Raw genomic sequence first — 23,563 nt, 5'->3', positions numbered from 1 at the left:
CATACTTTATGAAAACCCTGTATATTATATATATAAAAAAGCTATTTGTATTTTGGAATTTGAAAATTTGAAAGAATTACCAAGTGCTTTTTTAAAATATAGAATCGGATTGATGTATTACAGTTCATTTAAGCAGCCACGCCATATGACATATGGACTTTACAACTTAATGTGGAATCGGAACCAGATAAACTCCCACTGGGAATCGAATCTGAGTCTCAGGGTAAAAAAAAAAAAATCCGAAGACGCATACGCTAACCTAGTGGTTCTCAACCGATGCGTCGCGACACACTGGTGTGTCACGCAGTTCCCTAAGGTGTGTCGTGAAATTTTAGAATTTAAAAACCCCATGAATAATTTCATAATAATTAGTCAAAATCGAGACAGACTGTACCAGTCAACACTTCCAGCGGCAGTAATAATATTCAGGGCTACTAATAAGTTTCACTATTATAATAGATATTATTATTATTATTATTATTATTATTATTATTATTATTATTATTATTATTATTATTATTATTATTATTATTATTATTATTATTATTATTTACAACAAAAATATCAAACAAGTGTGTCGTCAGTAAAAAAGGGTTGAGAATCAATACGCTAACCATATAGTCGTGAGGGAGGTTATCAAACCATAGGCAGAACTTGCTACTTGGGACACGGTGACTCACTAGCAGAGTGCTCACCTTTGGTGCGAGGTTCCATTCATCAATTCCAGAACATGTAAACTTTTGGTGGACAACATTGTGTCTCTATATTTTCTCGGGGTTCCTCCGTTTCCTCCGTCTCATTCCGCTAAGTTTTTTTATAAGTATTTATTTTCAATAACTATACCTCTTCTTTAGTATGAAGAGAATAAACGTGGAATGTTAAAGTAAAGAGTTCACAGAACTCATTTCGTAACAGGCTGATGGCGCAATCTGCTAGTTTAGCTCTATTGAAGGCGAGGAACGGCCTAGATTGTGAAGTTGGTCTGCGCATCTGCCAACTGTGCTGAATTCAAGTCCCTACCGTGATTTGGAGTCCAGACTAATAGTAAGCTTTGCCCCCAGTTTATTTATTTATTTATTTTTAGTTAAAGATCCCATGTTTATGCATCGAAGCTTAGGGAGACGGTGATGTGATGGATGAAAATGGTGGAAAGACGAAAGGGTGAAGAAATGGGAGAACCTCGAGAAAACACACGCACAGATGGTAGTTTCTGCAATAGAAAACCCATTTGGAGGGAGCTAGAGTCGAAGTAGGGATCCTACTAGCCAGAGGTGAGCACTCGAATACTTGGTCACCACGTCCCTTCGCCCTTCATAACCTCTGTGCTGCATAACGACAGGAAGCACAAAACTCACATTATTTCAAATATAATATCATAACTAGGTTAAGAAACCCGAAAATTCAGAAACTAAATTTACCAATTGTGTCAATCCACTGTGGGTTGTTCTTAAGTTATCACTGTTATCACTTAAGGTCCGTAAGATTTCTTCCTGAACAAGACTCTCATGAAGGACAAAGACATTATTCTTTGTGGGTCTCATGTTCCATCCATCTTGTGCAAGTGCCCTCCCCATTATCTAGTAACTAGTGCATGCGTCTTAGGCGCATGTGATCACAGGTTTGATTCTCGTTGAACGCATTGAATATTCGCTGCTGAGAGACGGTAAACGGGAGCCCAAGCAACCATTTTACACGTCTCAACTTTATTATCCACATAATAGTCTCCGATCTGTAGTTACTCTCAACTTTGTGTAGCTTTCTATATTCTTATATCTTTCAAACTTTAAAATAAAAATGAAAGAAAACAAATAAGAACTGTCTCGTCTTTTAAGTCTATTTGATCGCAAGTTCAAATTCAGGTCAAAGCACAACACTTCAGGCAATAGCGTACGCAGAATTTCGACAAGGGGCAAGGATTCGGAGTCCCAAGCTCATTCAGTTTCAGGAATTTGTATATGATATATATATATATATATATATATATATATATATATATATATATATATATATATATATATATATAGAGAGAGAGAGAGAGAGAGAGAGAGAGAGAGACGAATTTAGGGGGTGCACCGGTGTCCATACATTCCTCGTTGTAAATGTACAGTATCTAAAATGATAAGCAAAGAGCAAAATTAAAGCGGAATTTTGCAAAAGCAATAGTTTAAGTCGATTTTCTCAAGGTTGAAAGAAAAGTATTCACCAAGCAAAATAATATGACACTTCTCACGTAGGGAAGAGAACAAAAGCCAGAAGGAGAGAACATTTTTTTCTGTATGCCATTTGCGACCCTCTTTAAGATACTCCCCCTCCGTTTTATGTAACAGCGTTGTCAGGAGTAAAGAATTGCCACATGTCACTGTGAAGAGTTGCATTAAAAAAGTTGTGGATTCGATTCCCGAAACCAGACAGTGAGCATTTCCTCATTCATGCAAATGCCTAGACATTTTAAAAAATTCAAATTTAATTCAAATGCACTGATATTCTTGCACTTCCATCATAAAATCCTGAATCCGGCCATCCTATATATATATATATATATATATATATATATATATATATATATATATATATATATATATATAATATGTAAATGTTTATTTTTTTTAAGAATATCTTGTTCAAGGGGAGGTGGGTTAAAGCTTGGGAACTGACCCTTTGCGTACGCCAATGGCTTCAGGTACGAATAATCTCAATATTAGTAGCTCATATCCTGCTTTGATATTGAATTCCTTCCTTCATGATCTCCGTGTTGTTAAGGGACTTCATGCCAAATCTCACACACTCAAAAAAAAGTTCTGTTATCATAGGAAAGACACAGAGTATGCCATGTCAAATTATCTTTGTATTCAACTGAACTAACTAAGTTCTAGAAATATCACTTATTCAATACTGAAACTAACTTCCCATCTTTCTTATAATCAGCAATCTTCTACACTTAATATTTATTTTCTTACAATTAAAAAAGAAACAAGTAGTAATGTAAATAACTGTAAAATACGTTTTATGTTTAAACCATACTTATTTTTATTAAATTTCCCATGCTTACGAAATATAATAAACATGTGTCCCTATATAGCAGTATCTTGATTTCTGGAACATCTTTTACACTGCAAGTACAAGACCTAAAACTTTAAGCAGAATAAAATTTACTATAAAAATAAGGCAGCTCGTAAATTATCACATCATAAGACTATTAACACTCCAAATTAATAAATTTAATGTTCACAAAACTAATAATAAATGTTCACGCAGTTTTACTAAACAAATAAGTTTCTGCTTTGTCATTTGGAAAATTTCATTTATAAAAAGGAAATTAATTTGTTTCCCATAATTGAATTATATACTATTTTAAGACACTAGAAATCATTCTTGACATTATTGTAAATAAATTGAATCAGAAAACAAATCTCTGCATTTCAAACAATTTCTTTTACAGTCTAACCTTGCACTTTCCGCGATTTCACCACCCACTTATAAACAATTTTCCCTGATGACACTATAGTCCAAATCAATTTTCCTTCTCTATTTTTTGCTACCAGAAACACCAAAAGAAATAAAAAATAATTGGCTTAACACAAATTACCTATGAATCCTAATTTAACCTTCTTCTCCTTCACCTTCTCCGGCGGTCGAGTCCATTCCTACTTCTTCATAGTCTTTCTCTAACGCTGACAGATCCTCTCTTGCCTCCGTAAATTCTCCTTCTTCCATACCTTCACCTACGTACCAGTGGATGAAGGCTCGCTTCGAGAACATTAGATCAAATTTATAGTTCAACCGGCTCCAAGCCTCTGCAATGGCGGTTGTGTTGCTCATCATACATACTGCTCGTTGCACTTTGGCCAAATCACCTCCTGGCACCACCGTTGGAGGTTGATAGTTGATTCCTACTTTGAATCCTGTAGGGCACCAATCTACGAACTGGATGGTTCGCTTTGTTTTAATCGTAGCTATTGATGCGTTTACATCCTTTGGAACAACATCTCCTCTGTACAATAAGCAGCACGCCATGTACTTCCCATGTCGAGGATCACATTTTACCATTTGATTCGCTGGTTCGAAGCAAGCGTTGGTAATCTCAGAAACAGAGAGCTGTTCGTGGTATGCCTTTTCAGCCGATATCACAGGAGCGTATGTGGCTAGAGGGAAATGGATCCTCGGGTAAGGAACTAAGTTAGTTTGAAATTCGGTTAAATCCACATTTAAGGCACCGTCAAATCGTAGAGAAGCAGTTATAGATGATACAATTTGTCCAATTAATCTGTTCAGATTTGTGTACGTTGGTCTTTCAATATCCAGATTTCTTCTGCAAACATCATAAATGGCCTCATTATCTACCATGAAGGCACAATCTGAATGTTCTAAAGTGGTGTGGGTGCATAAAATGGAATTGTATGGCTCTACGACAGCTGTAGAAATCTGAGGTGCTGGGTAGACGGCAAACTCCAGTTTACTTTTCTTACCGTAATCCACAGACAGTCGTTCCATCAACAGGGATGTAAATCCTGCACCTGTGCCTCCTCCGAAAGAGTGAAAGATAAGAAAACCTTGTAGCCCGGTACATTGATCAGCTAATTTACGAATTCTGTCTAAAACTAAATCAACAATCTCTTTTCCAATGGTATAATGTCCTCTGGCGTAGTTATTGGCAGCGTCTTCCTTTCCTGTTATCAGTTGCTCAGGATGAAACAATTGTCTATAGGTTCCAGTTCTCACTTCATCAACAACAGTTGGTTCTAGATCAACCATTACTCCTCGAGGAACATGTTTACCTGCTCCTGTTTCACTGAAAAACGTATTAAAACTGTCGTCACCTCCTCCGACAGTCTTGTCAGAGGGCATTTGTCCATCAGGTTGAATTCCATGTTCCAGGCAATATAACTCCCAACAGGCATTTCCAATTTGGACACCAGCTTGACCTAAATGAACAGAAATAACCTCACGCATTATGTTCTAGTAATATCACGAAACACCATTAAAAAAACTCAAACTCTCATGAACTCGGAACGGTATTGCTTCCCGAATGTTTATTTTAAAATTACATGTAGTTGCCATAACGATGACAGAAATGAAAACATCGATTTACCACTTCAAAGGTTTTTACTACTAGATTAGTCACTCTAGACATTCTACAAGTGTCATTTTCGGTGAGGCGCTAGTATCACTCTTGGTAACCTACTACAGTTCAACTTACTATACACAATTTCCAACTTTCAAGTATTTTATTTTAATAAAAACTAATAATGAATAATTGAAGGATTTTTTATTAAGTTGTAATAAATACCAACATTTTATTCTCTTATTAGAACAAATAAGTCAACTGACAACATTTCTTCCTTATAAGCACATCTAAGAATACATAGATTATCTGTAGCCATCATATTTGTTCCAAAATAAACATCAGACAGCTTGATAATAAACTGTATCACCAGAAAGTTTATTTAGTAATAAATGATACAATGTTTTTATACATGTTTAGTCTGTATACATTATTAAATAACAAAACAAGATACTTCATGCTAAATGTTCTTACATTATTACCGTAAATACACATTAATAAGCAAATTAAGCATTTTAAAATATTTGATAATTAGAAATTAATAATATAAATATATTTTTAAAATACAAAAGAAAAATTAATAAAAACTATATCAATTATTGTAGCATAATGTTAAATATTCTATTTTGTTACTCTGAATAAACAATTCTCAGAAATTTTACTCATCACTTTTGTTATGAGATAAATATATAAGATAAGTTATAATAAATATATTTTAAGTAGCGTAACAGTGCAGGTTTACTTTTGGGGCACCACTCGACAAACTTGTTGAAAAAGTATATTTTTTTTTATAATTTCCTTCTTATTGTCCGCTAAAAGATTTGCGGTGGGTGACATGAAAATATCTTACTTGGCATAGATAAAATTCAAGGGAGCCACCAGAAATATTTGTTGAAAAATTACAATTCTTTTACGATTTGCGAAAACACAAACTAAACTCTGCAAGCAGGCCACTAAAAAGCACGAATGCGAATCTAACCGAATCGAATCAGAGCATGGCTAAGCTGGTGGGCTCGCACGATAGCACGGTGGTACGTACGAAGGCAACAGGTTCGTCAGCAGTAGTGAGTATACGTATAGCGAAGATAGTGAAAAGAAGTTGATTTTGGCAATGATAAGAGTCTCAATAGCACTTGTCATGGTTTCGTACTAGTAACGGTCCAATTGTAAACATAAAATACAGCTTCTGCAAACTGTGCAGAAATACACTGCAGATAATAAATAGCATCTTATAGAGTCATCTTTCATATCCACTCACTTATTCTATCCGCCGTAAAGCACTTGTAATGACCTTACACTAGTAACGCTACACTTGTAAACATAAAATAGAGCTAAATTTCTTCGTATTTAATTTTGTCGCATGCAGAAAATTGTTCTTTATAAATATCTTTTCATGCAAAGTATTCAATTTTAGATGTAAATATTCCTAACTGTGGTGCGCCAAAGCTACACCAGCACCAGCGTAACATTACTTACATTATTCATCGTCATTTTTTCCTGTACAGTCTCTAGCTAAACTTTGTACCCATTCTATAAATAAGATTTGTTGTCAAAATTTGCAAAATAATTTGATACAGAGTATCATATCTGTAAAACGAGAGCTATTTTCGAGATTCGTTCTTTAACTAATGACAAAATTCAACTGTAATTAAACTAAGCGATCGAAGTAGAAGTTGATTATGAGTTCAGCCTTCCTTTCAGCAGTTAGGCTATACGTGGAGCAAAGCTATAGTGAGATTAACGTGGAATGTGAGTCACATAGTCTCCCGCTAAGAACAGAACCCGGGTCTCCCGCACCAAAAGCGTGTATGCCAACTGCATAGCCACAAAAGAGCTCTCGATCGAAGTAGGAAGATGTTTTTATTTCTCAACTGTTTGTTTTCAGTTTTTGTCACAACCCTCGTTTTCACTAAATTGTTCACGGTGTCATGGAGGAAAGGGTTATGCAGTATTTTAAGAGTTGACTACATCATTCAGAAATGGTGGCCAATTTGTGTCTTTATCTGAATATAGATTTTGCTTCAAGAAAAATACTATATGCAACAATTTGCGTTGCCTTGCAACTGAATTACGAACTTTGTGCGTGAGACACGACCCGCTCGGGAGAGCAATACTCCCGGAAGTACGTTTTTTTGCGCGCTACTCTAGCCAGCTGTTTTAAGTTGGTCACAAAATTTGTATCATGTGGGTCAAGGTGGAACGAAACGAGCCCTGCGGGGCTTCTAATCAGCTCCTACTACTATTACTACTACTACTAGTACTAGACTACTACTACTAGTACTACTTATCTGCACAAAAGTAAATCACTGTTTTAGTATTATTTTCATCTTATTTTAATAAAAAAAGTGTTATGAAAATTTTAACAAAAATAATAAAAGCTTACCTTGGGCCGGGTTTAAACCCACGTCAAAAGCGATTTTCGTTACTAGCCCTTAGCGCTAGCATGCTCGGCCATGACCGACAGCAGGAAGCGTTTGATTTTTGCTATATACATGCTGCGTGGCAAGAAATGGATAACGCCAATCAATCAGAACCGTGTATTTAGTTCCTATTTCCAGGAGTATTACTCTCCCGAGCTAGTCCTCATAAGTTTTTATTAGATACTTTGATACCGTTGATAAAGTACAAAATAAAAATCTCGATCAGTTATTTGTGGCGTTTCCATACTTATATTTATTTTTGCATAAAGTGAATAGTACTTTTATAATTGATGTTTAGTGCAGGATTTGAAAAACTTTATTTTCTAAGAAATCGAATTTTTATGCGTGAAAGTAGTGCTGATATTAAGTGCAACCTGTGGAGGAAGTAACTTTTTTGTGGAAGCCATCTATAACATAATAATGATAATACTATCTATCTTCTAATATACGCAAGACAAAAAATCAGTTGGAAGCGTTACTTGGAAGCTGAATGAGAGAAATTGGAGAAAAGTATGTAAAAAATCTTTAGGAGGATTATTTTTCCCCTCACAGAAGATTAGATGTAACAGGAACAGGTTAAATAGGAAATGCTTGTTTCACATACATATAAGATGAGGTGTGAAAATGATATTAATGGCCCGCAGAGGTTTAGGGGTAACATCTAGGGATGCGCACGAGACAAGATTTGTGGCTGTCTCGTCTCGAAAATGTGCTGTAAAAGTGATGTCTCGACTCGAGAAATGAATATTTCTCTATTGGAAGGGCCGTGTCTCGACTCGAACTTTGTCAGGAAAATCCTGTCTCGACTCGTCTCGTGCGCATCCCTACTAACATAAATTAATCTTTATCACAAGAGTTAAATTAATTCTGAGAGATAAAAAAGCAAAATTTATACTAATATAATATAGTCAGTGGCGTATTTAGGGGACAAGGGCTCAAGCCACCCTCCCCGAAATAAATTTGTTAGTTTTTCGCATTCTACGTATAACAATAATCCTTCTTCCCATTTCCAAGAATTTCATTGACTTTCCATTTTCTCATGCTCTTTGTTAAGAAATAATACTGTACTTATCAAGTTTCATTCCATGTAAGAACTGCGTTCTTTCTTCTTTCTTTCATCCATTCTACTTTTCTGTTTAATTTTCTTAGCTGTTACTTTCTTTCGTTTCTCCTATCATTCTTCCGACTGTTGTTAGTTGTGATTAAAGTCTGCCTTGTCAGTAACACCAAAACTAAGAGGAACTGTTAAGCGAAACTGGTGTTCCACACCAATTTGCACGGATACCAACATAATGGGACTTTAGATATTATAGCAAAGGAATATTTACAATGTTTAGTTATAAGGAAAGGTAAATGTTTGAATTGAGGGGGGAACAAATAGCCTGGGAAATTGGGTAGGCCACGAGATGCTTCCTTTTTTCTTCTATGAATAGAATAAAAGGTTAGATACACTGCTAATTTTTTCTGTATCATATCACATAAGATTCATCAATTTGCAATTCCTTCTTACCATTAAAACTGCAATCAGTATATTTCAGCTTCAATTTCTCTCAACATTTTCTTTCAGGAAAAAACGTACACAGATAAAACTGAATATTTCCTTTTTTTTTCTAAAATAGAATCATTTAAGTTGAAATGAGGTTACAAATATTCAACGTGTGTTTGCAGGGACTACATTTCAGATTTGCCTGGGTTGAGAGGGGGTAGGACTCTCCACAAACATACCAGTTTCACGTTTCTTCTTAGTATATTAGTATACAATCGATTAAAATATATTTAATTCTCAAACTCCGGTGGGCTATTGCCCCTTGCTTCCCCAATGACGCCCCTGTGTTTTTGGGTTTTAAAGGGTGAAAAGGAAAAATATAAGTGCTTATTCATGTATTATGCATACCTCCCCCCCCCCCCGAAACAAAATCATAAATATGCCACGAATATAGCAAATGTAATAACTTCATTTAGCGTAGTAGAAATAACTGAAAGCACCTCTACGTATACAGTATAAGCGCATGTGTTAAAATACTCGAAAACAAAGGTGTTACTTTCAGTTTCAGTTACCTCCCTTACGAGAGATTTATAAAGGAAGTCCCGGTCTTAGAGCCCTGTAGACTACGTCATTATATTTGTTGTAATTATAAATTGTTTGAAATAAGAATAAGTACTAAAATGGCAGGTGCCAAGATGGTCGAATTTGCCTGTTCTAAATATAATTGTGTATCACACTGTTAATGTAATAAAGAAGGATCAGCGGCGCATGAACATATTGAAAATGATAAACAGTATATGAAGATTGTAACAAATAAAATTGTCCAAAGTCATGAATTGTAAATAGTAAAAATTAGATAAAAAATGAGAGCAAAGCTCCCCAATACTTAGTGTTTACAGCGCCATCTCTTATCCCGTGTTAGTCAAGAAATAGCAAACATAGGACAGGTTAATGACGATTTCTTCGTTTCTTTCTTTTAGTGGAAGTTACATTCTTAATTAAGAGATGACAAATATCAAGTGTTTATTACAGTATTGTATTAGAATGTAAAGTTATCAAATACTTTTAAAAAAGGTGTTTATCGAAACTCTATTATCTGTGTAGGTTCTTATTCAGTGATTCAATACTGTAGTTCTTGAAATCATAGACGTTCAACTTTCGAATTTATATGCTTTTCATTCTTAGCCGGCCTATTCTTGGTACAGATTCAGAATATAGAGCTAATATTATGAAAATTTATAGGTAAGACATTCATAATTCAGAATGAAAGAGTTATATCTAAGAAACTTATTTAACTAGTCTCACACTTCCAGAGCCGCTTTTGTTGTTAGGCCTATGCTACGTTGAATTTTTATCAAGCTGCTTGGACAGACCATTGCAATAAAGGCGATCATTACGTATTCCTTTACAAATTACTTGTTTCTTAAACTTGACAAAACTACCTTTGGTTGCTATACAGATTCATTTAGAGAACAGTTATGAAAATTTAACATACAACAAACGTTTAATGCTATCGATAAGAAATGAAATTTCAATACATTAGGAACTGTGTGCTTTTAAAATGTTCGAAATGGGTGACAGCATTAATTTCCAGTACCGGTAAGAATTGTAAACTTGTGTAATTTTATTCTGTATGTGGCCACACAAATACCATTTTAATTTCGATTCTTTTACGGTAAAAAACAATATTTGTGAAATGCAATGGAAATTCAGAAAGAGATTCTTTGCGAATTCCTCAATATTGATTGATGGAGCTGAAGAATATGTTTAATGTTTGTATTTAAAATTCAAAATTGAATCCTACAACATATCTGAAGGGTAAGGGAAAAAAAGAGGGAATGTCACAAAACTGCATTTTTGAGAAAACGGTATTTTAATATTGAAAACCGCATAAAAGGAATAGGGTTAGTTAAATTTTTGCCCCTTTTTACATGGACATTTCTCCATCTACGCATGCATGGCATATACAGTCAAATAGTACCAAGAGTCACCAACAGATAGGACAAAGCACCCGATAAAGCACATACATGGACATTCCTTGTTCTTTCCCCTTCCCCTTCATCTTTGAAATTACAAAAATTAGTTAATTTCTTAATGAATGAAAGTTCTGAATTAAAAATAACTCATTATTAATTAACATTAAACACAAACATTATATATATGCTAGCCCTTTTAGTAATTAGTATTTCCATGATGACATAAAACAACTCCCTCCCACTACCAATAATTCACTACTTTAATTCATTAACGTAGTAAGCCGCACTTAAGTAACTAAGCCGTACTTTTCTAATCTATTTCACATCACGAAAAGCCCTTTTGTTACACCTTTCTTCTATCAATCTCCATAAGTAATTCTCGGTTTGTAACAAACTTTTCCATTATTCTGTTTTCTTTATTTGCTTAAAATTTTGTTTAATAGCTGTATTTGTTGTTGTATTTTACAAGTATGGAAATAAAAATGTGTCTATCCAAATAAGAAATTCTAAATGTTCTTTAAAAGTATTCTTCCGCTATTACATCCCAATGACATTTATCTTTTCCCCTCCCTTCGTCACCTCCATGTATTTCTCTTGCGACTTTCCTAGGGGTCATGACCACCAGATTGAGAAATCTCGTTCTAAGCTTTCATATTACTAATCGGGTGTTATTCTACATTTCGAAAATTTAAAAAAAAATACCGTTCTAATAAGTATCATTAGGTAGAACTGATCTGGAAAATCAAAGAATGTCGTCTGTAAATATACTTATGGCTACAAAGTAAATATGAATATTTGGCTCTCACCCAAATCTCGATAGATCTGATAGTCCGTTTCAGTTACAAAACGTTTTTTGGGTATGTTGATAAATTGTACTTATAAATATATATTTATATAATAATACAGCTATCACATATAGTAGATTTATTTAGTAAATGTCATGAATTTTTAGCTAATTTTGTAGACAGTTTTATTGATTGAGCTTTGGAGGGAGCAGATTAAAATGGACATCATCAACATGCTACATATTTCAATAGACGTATTAATAGACAAATATTATTGAAATATTTATTTATTGAATTGTATATTTCTCATTTTTTTCTTTTGTTATTAGTGATGTCTTTAATTGATTTTGAGACCTGGCTAATTGTATAGGTGACGTAATAGTACGTCTAGTTACTGAATCAGTTTCAACTTGCCTAAACTTGGAGTTGAGAATTGAATTAGTTCACCGCAAAACCAATAACTATCACATATTATTGTAATTTGATTTTATAATCCCGAGTTGTAACAAGGTAATGGTCATTTACCGCCTACTCCAATTATTTAGATGTTATTATCAAAAGGTGATCATAAAATGGCAAAAATAAAAAGGAATTTTGATTTGCACGAAAAAGAAAGAAAGGATAATACTTCACTCGCTAATCACATGTTAATTACATATAAATACACGCACACATGTTAATTACTGCAAGTAATTTGCAAACTTCTAGCAGTAGTGTTACTTTATTCACACTCTTTCCGTCAGTAAGTTATTATTGTGAGGAGTTTTCTTCCATAAATATTAAGTGGGAGCAAATGTCCCTACTCCAAAGGATTTTCTACCCTGATCTCACGTACTTGAACTCAGTGATATCGGAAGATATCTTCCCCCGGGGGAGGGAGAGTTTCAATACATGGTGGATAAAAAACAGGACTGTGAAATTACTGGTAACCTACGTACATTGAGTTTGAACGGAGATGCGGCTCCAAGTGCAATTTTGTGGCTACGGACAAAAAGGGAGGTTATCCCCTCCAGGTCTCTCCCTGGAATCATCACTGTTAAAACTTATAATAATGAAAGAGTCGCCTTGTTGAGATTATTATTTGAAATAATTATTTAAATATTAAAATAAAAAAACAATATACTTAAGTTTAGGATTAGACTTCTGGGCTTTCGGCATCTATGGCCATTTTAGCCTGTCACGTATCAGGGATGACGTTCTTCGGTGATCACACTGCCCGGCGAAGTAAAGAGAAAGAAAGGAAGCGGCCTATTATGTTAGACACTATCCCGACCTTTACCTTGTGTGAATGAGGAAACCCCAGGTAACCTTATTCAAAATGGTTGATCTGAAAAAATGTTCACACATTTTCTACTGAGTTTCTCCACCGTGAATCGAGCCCGGGACCGCTCACACCAAAGACAAGAGCGTTAAAGACTACAAATCAGTCGAATGTGTTTTTTTACAGTTTCATACCGGTATATTTATAGCTTCTTGGGATTGTATTTAGTCTAATATGAAGGGTATTTAAATCATTGTTATGTCTTGTTTATGTGACTGAACTTTACTGTGGTAACCAATACAATCCTTATTTCCTCTAACGTGCATAAGGCATCTATAAATATACAAAGAAGGAACTGTCATGATCTTCATCCACTTAAAGAATGGTCTACATGATACAGTATCTCTTAAAGCTTTTCTTGCTCGCATTGATTTCTTCTACCATTTGAAGTTAGTTTGAGCACCAGAGAAATACTCCACAATATTACACTGCACTGTAGTACTAAAAATGCAATGTTAAACCTAGCAGACATGACAAATGACAACAGTCAGCTATTTGCAGAACATATAATGCGTTATGTAAACCGACACATCTTCCCAACTATTGATTCTACAGGCATTGCTCCACAGCTATTAAGTACTGTTCACGTAACACGCACAGGAACAACTAGTAGCCTACAAATTGGTTCGTGTGTTTAAAAAATTTGATAAGTGGCATAAAAATATTTGAGGTGGATTCTGTAGAAGTTAACCTACGAATATATGTAAAACTTAACCTACGAATTTAGTAGATATTAAAGCCAAGCAGTGGCGTATTTACGGTTTTGTTTCGGGGGGGCTTTGCTAACTTTCGGGGGTGAGCTTTGCCTGAAAATGTGAAAATTCTACAAGACATTTCATATACCTTACTATAGTAAAATTTCGGGGGGTCTTAAGCCCGGAAGCCCCCTCCCCTAAATACGCCACTGAAGCCAAGAGTCATATTTACATTAGATTATTTATATAAAGTTAGAGATGGCTTCAATACACTTATCCTGTGCAAAGTAGGTGGAAAGTTATGTCATTCACAAGAAAAGAAGCATTGTATACTAGGATGATGAATTGTAGTGAATTTTCAATTGGGGGCCACGGTGGCTCAGTGGTAGAGCGTTCACCTCTGGTGGTAGGGTCCTTGGTTCGATCTGAGCCACGTCAAGTCAGCTTTGTGGTGGACAAACACCATGCGCGTGGGTTTTCTCGGGGTTCTTCCATTTCCTTCCACTTTCTTTATTCCACTATTTCATTCATTTCTAATCATCATCATTCTCCTTTATCCTGGCCGGCATAATCGTGGGATGTAAAACTTAAAAATTTTATTTCATTTTCTTTTAAATTTTCAATTGTTAATACCGTTATAGTTCCTTCTTGAACAACTATACTTTAACCTACACGAAATATTATTCCGTTCAGAATAAGCATATAAACTAAAATTTATACAACAGACAAATTTACTATTCTTGAAGGAAATACTGTCCTAGTACCGTACGACCTACATTTAGTTTTTGTTGTTGAAGCACGCAAACGTACCCCGCTTATCATAGGTTTTCTTGAAGAGTGCCAACAGAAATAGTTGTCCAAAAATTAAATTTATTTCACTATTTTTCTAGATTGATATTTTCTTGACGCTTGCACATCAACTGCATAAAGATTTACAATGTATTTTCAAAGTTATAAGGCATAAATGAAACTCTTAAACACTTACTATATTTAACATAAATAATATGACTGTAAATTTAAGTGCCGAACGATAAATGTGAAAATTACGCACCAATAAATGCTATGGGGTTACTATAACCTAACTTTGCATGTATTCCGGTATAACGCTGAGCGAAGCTGGTTGGTATCCGTAAGAACAGGCACGATAGTGACGATGTGTATGCACATAAAGAAATAATACAAGAACACCCACGAACCTCTGCTATTTGATAATTACATTCTAAGTTTGCGTTACAATTTACAGTTATGAACCATAGTTTTAAACGGTATTTCTGTCTTCACAAGCAATTTACAAGTTCTGCGCGTACATAATTAAGTTATTATTCCTTCGTGAATTAAAATATTTTATGTGTATTTTTTAAATAACCCCTTGTTCTTAATCTGCACTTATATTTCTACTGTTAATTGGTCCAATTTAATTTAAAACAAAATCTTTGGTGCTGAATACATGATCATAAATTTCCACTATATATTGCATTGTTTCTATTTCTTGTTTGAATATCTAGATGATTTAATATTAAACTACTAGTTGCGAACGACACTCCGGTGTGCTGTATAGTACAGGTTAAAAACGTGCTTGGTTGAATCACCAAGTTAGGAATTGGTTAAGCGTCCCAAGAATATACCTCTACTCTAACCACTCTCTGCTAAAACCGGAAATGGTAGAACTCAACTATCATCTTCGGTTTCAATATTAATTGAAAAAAATGTCACCTCATACAACCAAACTTCTTCACGTGGTGTACATGTGCCGGTGCTACCTGATATGTTAATTAAAAATATTTCTACGAAAACTACGTATGACAATTTACCTTAAAGCACACTATTTTGTTAACTACAATGATATCTGTGAATTGATATTTCTCTTGTCTTTATTTTTCTTTCCATTTTACGCTTGTACAATTAATAATCATCTAATTATTATTTTATTAACATGCAACCTAGAATTTTCTAGATCCAATAAATTCATTAAATATTACTAATATCAACAAACATAATAATTCAATATAATTGAATCTATTATCATCATTGTAATTAAAACGTTTTATTATTATTCTGATAAAATCTACTTTGTGACAATGTTTTGATTATGAATATTAAATACTAATTAATAAAAACTACCAGCCTAACCTAACATTATATAAGATGGCGGATATAAATGTTAAATATACTACTATATTAATCAAACTTTAAGTAAATAAATGTTCATACAACAGTTCGTAAAACAAAACAAATAATCTGTCTCTGATTAATGAACATTTAAATAATTTAGTGCATACAAGATACAAAAATTGTGGTCGAAAAGCAAACAGAACAGTAAATATTTGTAATGGATTTACGTATTTATAAGTAAAAAAATGTAAATAACGTAGGTGGTATGGATCAATGTCCGCGTTCTTGTATCACACCGGTAATGGTGAACAATTTGTTCAATCCGGAAATGGTATACAACTCATCTTATGGTACGTGTACACTAGAACGAAATTGTCAACTTTTTCTGCATGCATGTACTGACGAAATGTTTGTCAACATTTTCCTGAAGTTTATGCCAATTTTCAATGATCACGTTCAAATTTCTATGTATACAATACGAAACTTCATAAACACAGGATTATGACGTGGAAGCATATATATGTTTATACAACACATGCAAACAAATTCTATCTACAAATTTCAGTAGTTTAGTTTGGAAAAACTGTTTATTGTAGAGTAATTCTAGTGCATTTAATGATTACTGTATCAACTGCAAATTATAGGTTCCATGTGATAATAACAATAATTTTCATTGTTTACTTTCTCTTGCTATTTTCAAGTTTCTGCTACTAGCATACATATTTAGCAAGGAAATTCTGTTTGTTTATAGAAGTAGGAACGCGTGGAGTTAACATAAAATGAAAAATGACAATAATTTATTTAATTGAACTAAACATAAATTTTAGCTAGTCTTATGAGTCAGTAATTGAATTACTTTAATAACAGAACTAAAAGAAAAGACGCTTGCAGTCAGAATTAAAGAATATAAAATTACACTGTAAGAATGCAAAAATCAGTGTTGTATTCAGGTTTGTTCAAGGGGGGCTTGAACCCCCTAGTATGTATATGTGCCCCCTAGAATATATATATATATATATATATATGCTATTCCCTAGAATATCTATACACATGCATTGAAATATTTGCTTTCTTCTGTTTATTTTTTTCGGAAATAAAAGAGGCTTAAAAACAAAGACTTGTTTTTTTTTTTAAAAAAAAAAAGAAAATTAGCTTTATCTTTTGCTCAATTTAATTGTTCTAATTAACAAACTGCGTTTCGTATAAAGTCGAAGTTAGAAACTTGGAAATTTGATACAGACGCACATAAAGGCTTTATAACCTCCGTTAGGGAAAAAATGACAATATGTTGGTTATTGCAACCGACCAGGTATAAAAAGGTTGGGAGGTGAAACACTATAATAAGGACTTGGTAACAAAATAAAACACCCCTGAATTCTTCCTTGCTCCCAAGAAGTCGAAACAGAAAGTCTTTCACATGGAACTGTAATGTGGGACTAAGGAAATTCTTTGGAAAAATTTGAGTTACAATGGGCTTGCCGGCCCAAATCCGAAAGTGTTTATTTAATGCACCCTTAAATTTTTATTGCCCCTCCTTGTACAGAAGTCTGAATTCAACACTGGTAAAAATACAACTAGTATTCGGAGCAATGAAACTAAACATGATATTAGGCAAACTTATACATTAGTGAATTCCACGAACTACAACAAAACAATCAAATTTACTTACAAAACAATTAAACGTTCAGATTTACTTTGCGATACGATCAAAAAATAACATGTGTAAAGCTCAAATATTTGCAAGAATTTGGCTCTCAGTTTATTGTAAGTAGCTACATTTATATCCGTCTTTCACTCACTATACTAGTTCGAAAATAAAATTTTGTACTTGTTAAGTACTGGTCAGAATATACTACATACCGTAAAATAAACTTATCTATAATCATTAATAAACCCGTACTCAACAATAATAGCTCGTATAGATCATATGCAATAATATTGGCTTCTGAATGGGGAAGCTCATATTTGGTGTCTTTACAGTAGTCCTACTACATTAGAATTCCAAACTAGTTAAGCAGAAAAATAAAATTTCAGCTATACATCTTTCCATGTGGTGACTTGGATGGTAGTTACATAAGTTTTGATCCTGATAACCGGCTTTAAAATATAGAACAGAAAAGTATCCTGAACCATTGTTCAGTTGTCTGAAGATACAGTTTGTTTCTCCCGAAAATTTATATTGCCACCTCTACTAGTTACTAGCGAATTTTGCTTTTAAACAATATAATTGATCGTTGTTCTACATACGTGCCTGATTTAAAGTATTCTATTTTTAGTTTGTATCCGTTGCAAACTTATCACTAACAGAAAATCATAAGTTGCTGAACATACGAGTGTATTGCCTTTATGAATCTTGTTTTCTTTAATAATGTTGTGTCCAGTTTCATAAAGGAATTCAAAATGTAAGTTTATATTCTCATAAATCTTGAATATCAACAAGTTATTTATTTCGAAAGTTTTAAACATAAAATCAATATTTTTACCTTTTTCTAATAATTGATCTTCCCCAAATTGTGCGTCTATTTCGCATTTTCTGTGCAGAAGAACATACAATTGAGGAGTTTGATGCTATAAGGTCATAAGTCTGAATTATGCATTGGGAGAAAAACGATGTTGAAAATTAAAGTAGTGTTTTTTTCTTACTAAAACAATGTAATAAGCAGCATTTTGTTACGATAGTGAATTGAAATGTTACCAGGAGGCTAAACAAGCATGGTAAAAGCCACAAATACGTTTGGTGCAAGAAGGGCGTAAGCCCTTATTACATCAAACTGCTCAATTATTTGAATAAATATACATTGTTCGACATTCTCCTACAGAAAATAGCTTAGAACTAATGGGGAAAGACGTTTATTGTACTTAAGCAAAAGGAAAAAAGAAACGTAACATGTATTGAGCAACATGTTCATTGACATTTTGAAATTACATTCTAGTCCGGACCTAGCCCTATACGTTCAACTTTATGAAAAATGTAATGCCATTTTCTTGGCTTTATGCAAATCTTTTATGACAAGCAAAATAACCCATATTTCTAGTACTGATGTCACATAGCACAAAGTATTACTTTCTTGTTCTCTTTCTTGTAAAATGTTTCCTCTGATATGAAGATCTTTTTGTATGCTAAGTTCACATGCATTGAGTTTCTTAAAAAAATGTTTAAATTTGTGTAAGTAGAATAATTGAATTGAATTGATAGATTAAACTCGACTCGTGTAACTAACAATTTCTTTTGAAGTTGTGAGATACGTACTTCAAAGAAGAGAATTGGAAGTTTGATGTAATTTAAAATCGTTTTCAAGAAAACTACATTCATATGTAACTGTTACCAGAAATTTACAAATTTGAACTTGTCACTTAGTGTTACGTAAATATGCTTCTCAAGGGATTCGTTATTATTATCTTTGTGCAGAGTAAGATTTATAAAATTTCTTTAGGCTTTTTTTCTTTGTGTCTGTATTTGAAATATATTTTACGTCAATTGATTAACTGTTTTATTACTTGTATTGAAAATGAAATAAGGAAGAAATATATATTCACTTATTTTTTTTATATGTTGTTAGAAAATTAGACAATCTTGAAACAGGATATATTTTATGTACATGGTATATTTTTCTGTGGATTTCAAATTTCCAGCAATTTATTCGAGTACGTGTGTATTGATTTTGTAGTAAATCGAAGTGTATTAAGAGATATTGTGTATTACTCGGTGCTACATATTTGTAAACGTTAAACATTTCTCATTTTAACCAGTATCAAAGTAGCTACTTCCTTATGATCTTACATAAATAATGGTCATACAGTATTTACTTCGGGAAATCTTTCCTTCACACGAAACCTGAAATATTTGTTTAATCATTTGTAACAAAGAGGATAGTTAAACACAAGGTGACCAGACGTCCCGCTTTAGCCGGGACAGTCCCTTATTTTCAACCGTTGTCCCGTTTTTTTTCTGATTCTCAAACGGGACGCCTAATTGTCCCGTTTTTAAGCAAAAATGACCCAGGTGTCCCGTAATTATTATTCAAAATATAAATGGGCAATGCAAATTCTACGCTTTTCCGTACCGACACTCATAGGGAAGGTTCAGCCGTGCCTAGAACTTCTGAATGTTCAAATGGGAATTGAGCGTTGTGTGGTTCAAGTGGAAATTGAGTTGGAATTCTGAGTGTTCAAGTAGTTAAAAGTATTGTTAGGTTGTACTTAAGTTAGAAACGCTGTGTTATCATTCTTACTTGTGTATTTTCTAAATTGAAAACACTGCTGAGCCCCAAAATGCAATGTGGAAGTCACTCCCCCTCGACCGTCGCCGATTCGTATGCGTCCCGTTTTTGAAAGTAAAAGTTCTGGTCACCTTGGTTAAACATTGGAAACAAACTTCTTATTAATTTTCGATGAATAGTATAGAAATTTAACATGCTCATTATTTGTTAAAGTCTAATGTCTGTTTTAAGCAACAACAAGGCTATATAGGACGGAAACCTACAGTTTAAGGTGAAATCCGAACATTCCTAGAGCGTTCGAAATTCAGTGTTCTCTCAATGAGGTTTCAATTCGTATATACACCTCATTTTTGGACATTTGCCTCGTTAAATGTTAATAATAGTGTAGAACTATGTTTTCAATTAGCACACTGATATATACAGTTATATTCTAATTTCAATATGGTAACTATAGTATATGGTATACCTATTGCAGTCCTCTTCTGCAGTGTAGCAGGCCTCTCCTGCACAATCTCTTATAGCATAAGGAAGTTAAACAAATACACTAACAAATTTAAAGCACAAGTTACTAGGAACTAACAAATTTAAAGTACAAGACAGCAGCTCTTATGGTTCGGATTCCACGTTTCACGTAGCCTCGCTGCTGAGAGGGACAGTCAACCTAATTCCTCTATCCCGTTCAAGAATTATTAGACTCTAGTGTATACAATTAGAGTATTACTAGTGGCGGATCTATAAGGTAAAACCTAAGGAGCAGCCAGAAAACAGAATATGATAGACATATATGATAATGAGTTCTCTATAAATTTTCAAAAATATATAAATAATGGCTTAAATTAGTTTTGCCACTGAAAAAACTGGGGCACCCTAGGGCTCTTGGGCTCGGGCTAGTTAGGCCACTAAGTATTACAGGATACATAGTATCCTATAATAACAAAATAAGATATTATTTGAGAAATAACCCCTGTAATATGTTCTTTTCTTTTTATATAGTATATTGACTATTTTCTAAGGATTCCTTTCTGTGCTACCCACATTCTCGATAGCAGTGTTTATAAGGTGTCCACGCTATACCTTGTATGAAAGACGATACTTAATCTAGTTACGGTAACCATGTTACTGTGATCTTATGATTACACAAGCTTTCTTTGCGTATATAGATTTTTCTTTAAAGATCACTTCTTTGAAGATTCTCTTCTTAGTGGATGGCGGATTATATACCTTTAAGGATAAAGGCTCTTAACAACGAGGAAAGTTAATTTTAACCAAACAGCCTTCAGTTGGAAGGTATTAGGTCATTCTTTTTTATCCTTACCGGAAAGAAAATCCGGTTTGATTTCTTCTTATCCAGGGTCATAATATGATCTTAGCTATGACGTTCTTGTACGTAAGAAATAAAAAGGATAGAAAAAAAACTTGGTTCTCTAACTTGAGTTTTTCTACTAAAAGATGGCAGTTTTATTACCAGGAGAAAAATCTCAGTTTACGAGTATAGTTATGACCCTTTTGCCGTTTTCGCACGAACAACTTTTTCGGTTTTGGAGAACTTGATCAGAAATATACGGTGATGGAGATATTTAAAAACTTCCCCCAAATGACTCTTTTCTCTCCCCCCTCTCCCAACTCTGAATCCTGATTACCTCCTAGTTCAATGTATTGAAATCCCCGTTTCCTTCCAAAAGTGTCACTTAACTCTTATCATTAAAAAGAGAGGTAATTCCGTTCATTGGATTTACTGCTGATAGATTGAAGCGAAAGATTATTGTTATACCTGTCCTACATAGATGTCACTTTTCGCCCTGTCGTTTTATCTCTTAAACGGAAGAAGTTCAACCGTAATATTTGATTTTGCTTACTGTCCATTTGCGGAGGCATCACTATCATATAGTTTTTTTAATTACTCGAAAATATGTTCCATCTTGTATTAAAAGGTCGAGTAGTGTGCATAATTACCAAATCCGTTGAGGCCTTTGTGCTAACTTACATGAAATGCATTCTTAATTCGAACGCCTGATAACACACTCAGCCCTCAAATTTAACGGTCTCCGGAAGCATCTGACAAAATCTGGAGCCGCTAATTCAGTTTAAAAGACTTGTTTTTAAACTAAAAATGTTGAATTTATTGTATCAAAATCAGTGGCGGATCTAGAACTTAAAAGTGGGAAGGAGGCAGGTAGAAGCCAGACTATGATAGGTAAATGATGAGTTAACTATAAACGTTCAAAAATATATAAATAATATCTTTAATTATGTTTGGCCCTCAAAAAGCTTGGGTCCTAGGCAGCCCAGGGTTAGCTCCAGCACTAATTAAAGTTTATATTAATTTAGTGTATAAGTATTTTGCAGTATCAGATTGAATAGCATGCTTGATTAAAAGAGGACACGTAAAAACTCTACTGCTATTTACTCTACAAAAAAGTAAAGGGAGCGTAGTATTGTATAACCTTCCCGAAATTTTGCATTCTTATATCAATCTGCACAGCCACAATTCAGTGTATCACAAGTTCTCCGTAAAATAACAAATTTCTTCGAAACATTTCTAAATTTGTGTGCTCCCGCATAACATCGATTAAATTTAAAACTCATATCCATTTTCCTATCCTCTAGCACTTGAAAAACAATATTTCTTAGACCAACACTGTCTTTAAAAGAATATATATCGTCCTTGCTTTTCATAGAGTTGTTGTTGCTAGCTCCTAGAGGTGTATTCAAATACGCATAAAAAGGTACCAAAATTGAGCCGGAACTTGCGGATTTTAACAATTGTTTTACATCCTTCCTGACCACTGGCGCAAATCCTGGGGGAAGATGAGGGCGAAATGTCCCCTCCAATCTTGGAACTGGGGGGACTGGCCTCCCTAAAAAAATATTGTATTGATAAATAATTTCCATATGGATATTAACATTGTAATTTATTGTATCATTAAATAATTTCTTTATAGACACAGGTACACTCATGTCCAAAATTATTGTCGCATATCTATAACTATGTTGTTGTAGGGATATAATTTTGATAACGAATTCGCCCGGTATTTCTTATAATGTTAGTACGTGTATAATCAGCAAAGACATATATGTGGCAAATTTCATGTCAAAAGAACAGTAAATAAGAACAATAAAATGAAAATAAAACCTTTTTTATGCATTTAGCAACATTTTGTTTTACTCATTCTAATTTTCGTATTTATAATTCTTTTTCTATAAAATTTACCACAAATATACATTTCCCGATTATACATAATATCAGTATTAAAAGTACTCTGCAAAATCATTATCGAATTATATTCTTACAAGAAGACAGTTATAGATATGCGACAATCATTTTGGACATGAGTGTACATTAATGCAGCTGCACCAATGGAAGCTTCATGGGCACATTAACGTTGCATTTTATTGTATTAATAAATTATTTCCTTATAGATATTAACGTTGTAATTTATTATATTAATAAATAATTTTCTTATGAATACAGATATATTAATGCAG

The 23,563-nt window shown here is 33.7% G+C and overlaps 1 protein-coding gene across 1 annotated transcript; it reads right to left on the bottom strand.

Moving 5' to 3' along the window:
- Positions 1–3,319: 3,319 nt before the first annotated feature.
- On the bottom strand, positions 3,320–5,086 carry LOC145666409 (tubulin alpha-1D chain-like). The gene has a single exon (XM_081733621.1). It carries the CDS (start codon positions 4,948–4,950, stop codon positions 3,601–3,603), a length of 1,350 nt encoding a protein of 449 aa, XP_081589747.1. The 5' UTR covers positions 4,951–5,086; the 3' UTR covers positions 3,320–3,600.
- Positions 5,087–23,563: the final 18,477 nt, after the last annotated feature.

This window comes from Thermobia domestica, chromosome 12, assembly GCF_964235325.1.
Source record: "Thermobia domestica chromosome 12, izTheDome1.hap1.1, whole genome shotgun sequence".
In the NCBI taxonomy this organism is placed as follows: Eukaryota; Metazoa; Arthropoda; class Insecta; order Zygentoma; family Lepismatidae; genus Thermobia; species Thermobia domestica.
The sequence above is the reverse complement of the archived record's forward strand: the minus strand, read 5'-3'. Positions and strand labels throughout refer to the sequence as shown.

Excerpts from the sequence above, each read along its gene's own strand:
- LOC145666409 (XM_081733621.1), bottom strand. The coding sequence starts at position 4,950 with ATGCGTGAGGTTATTTCTGTTCATTTAGGTCAAGCTGGTGTCCAAATT.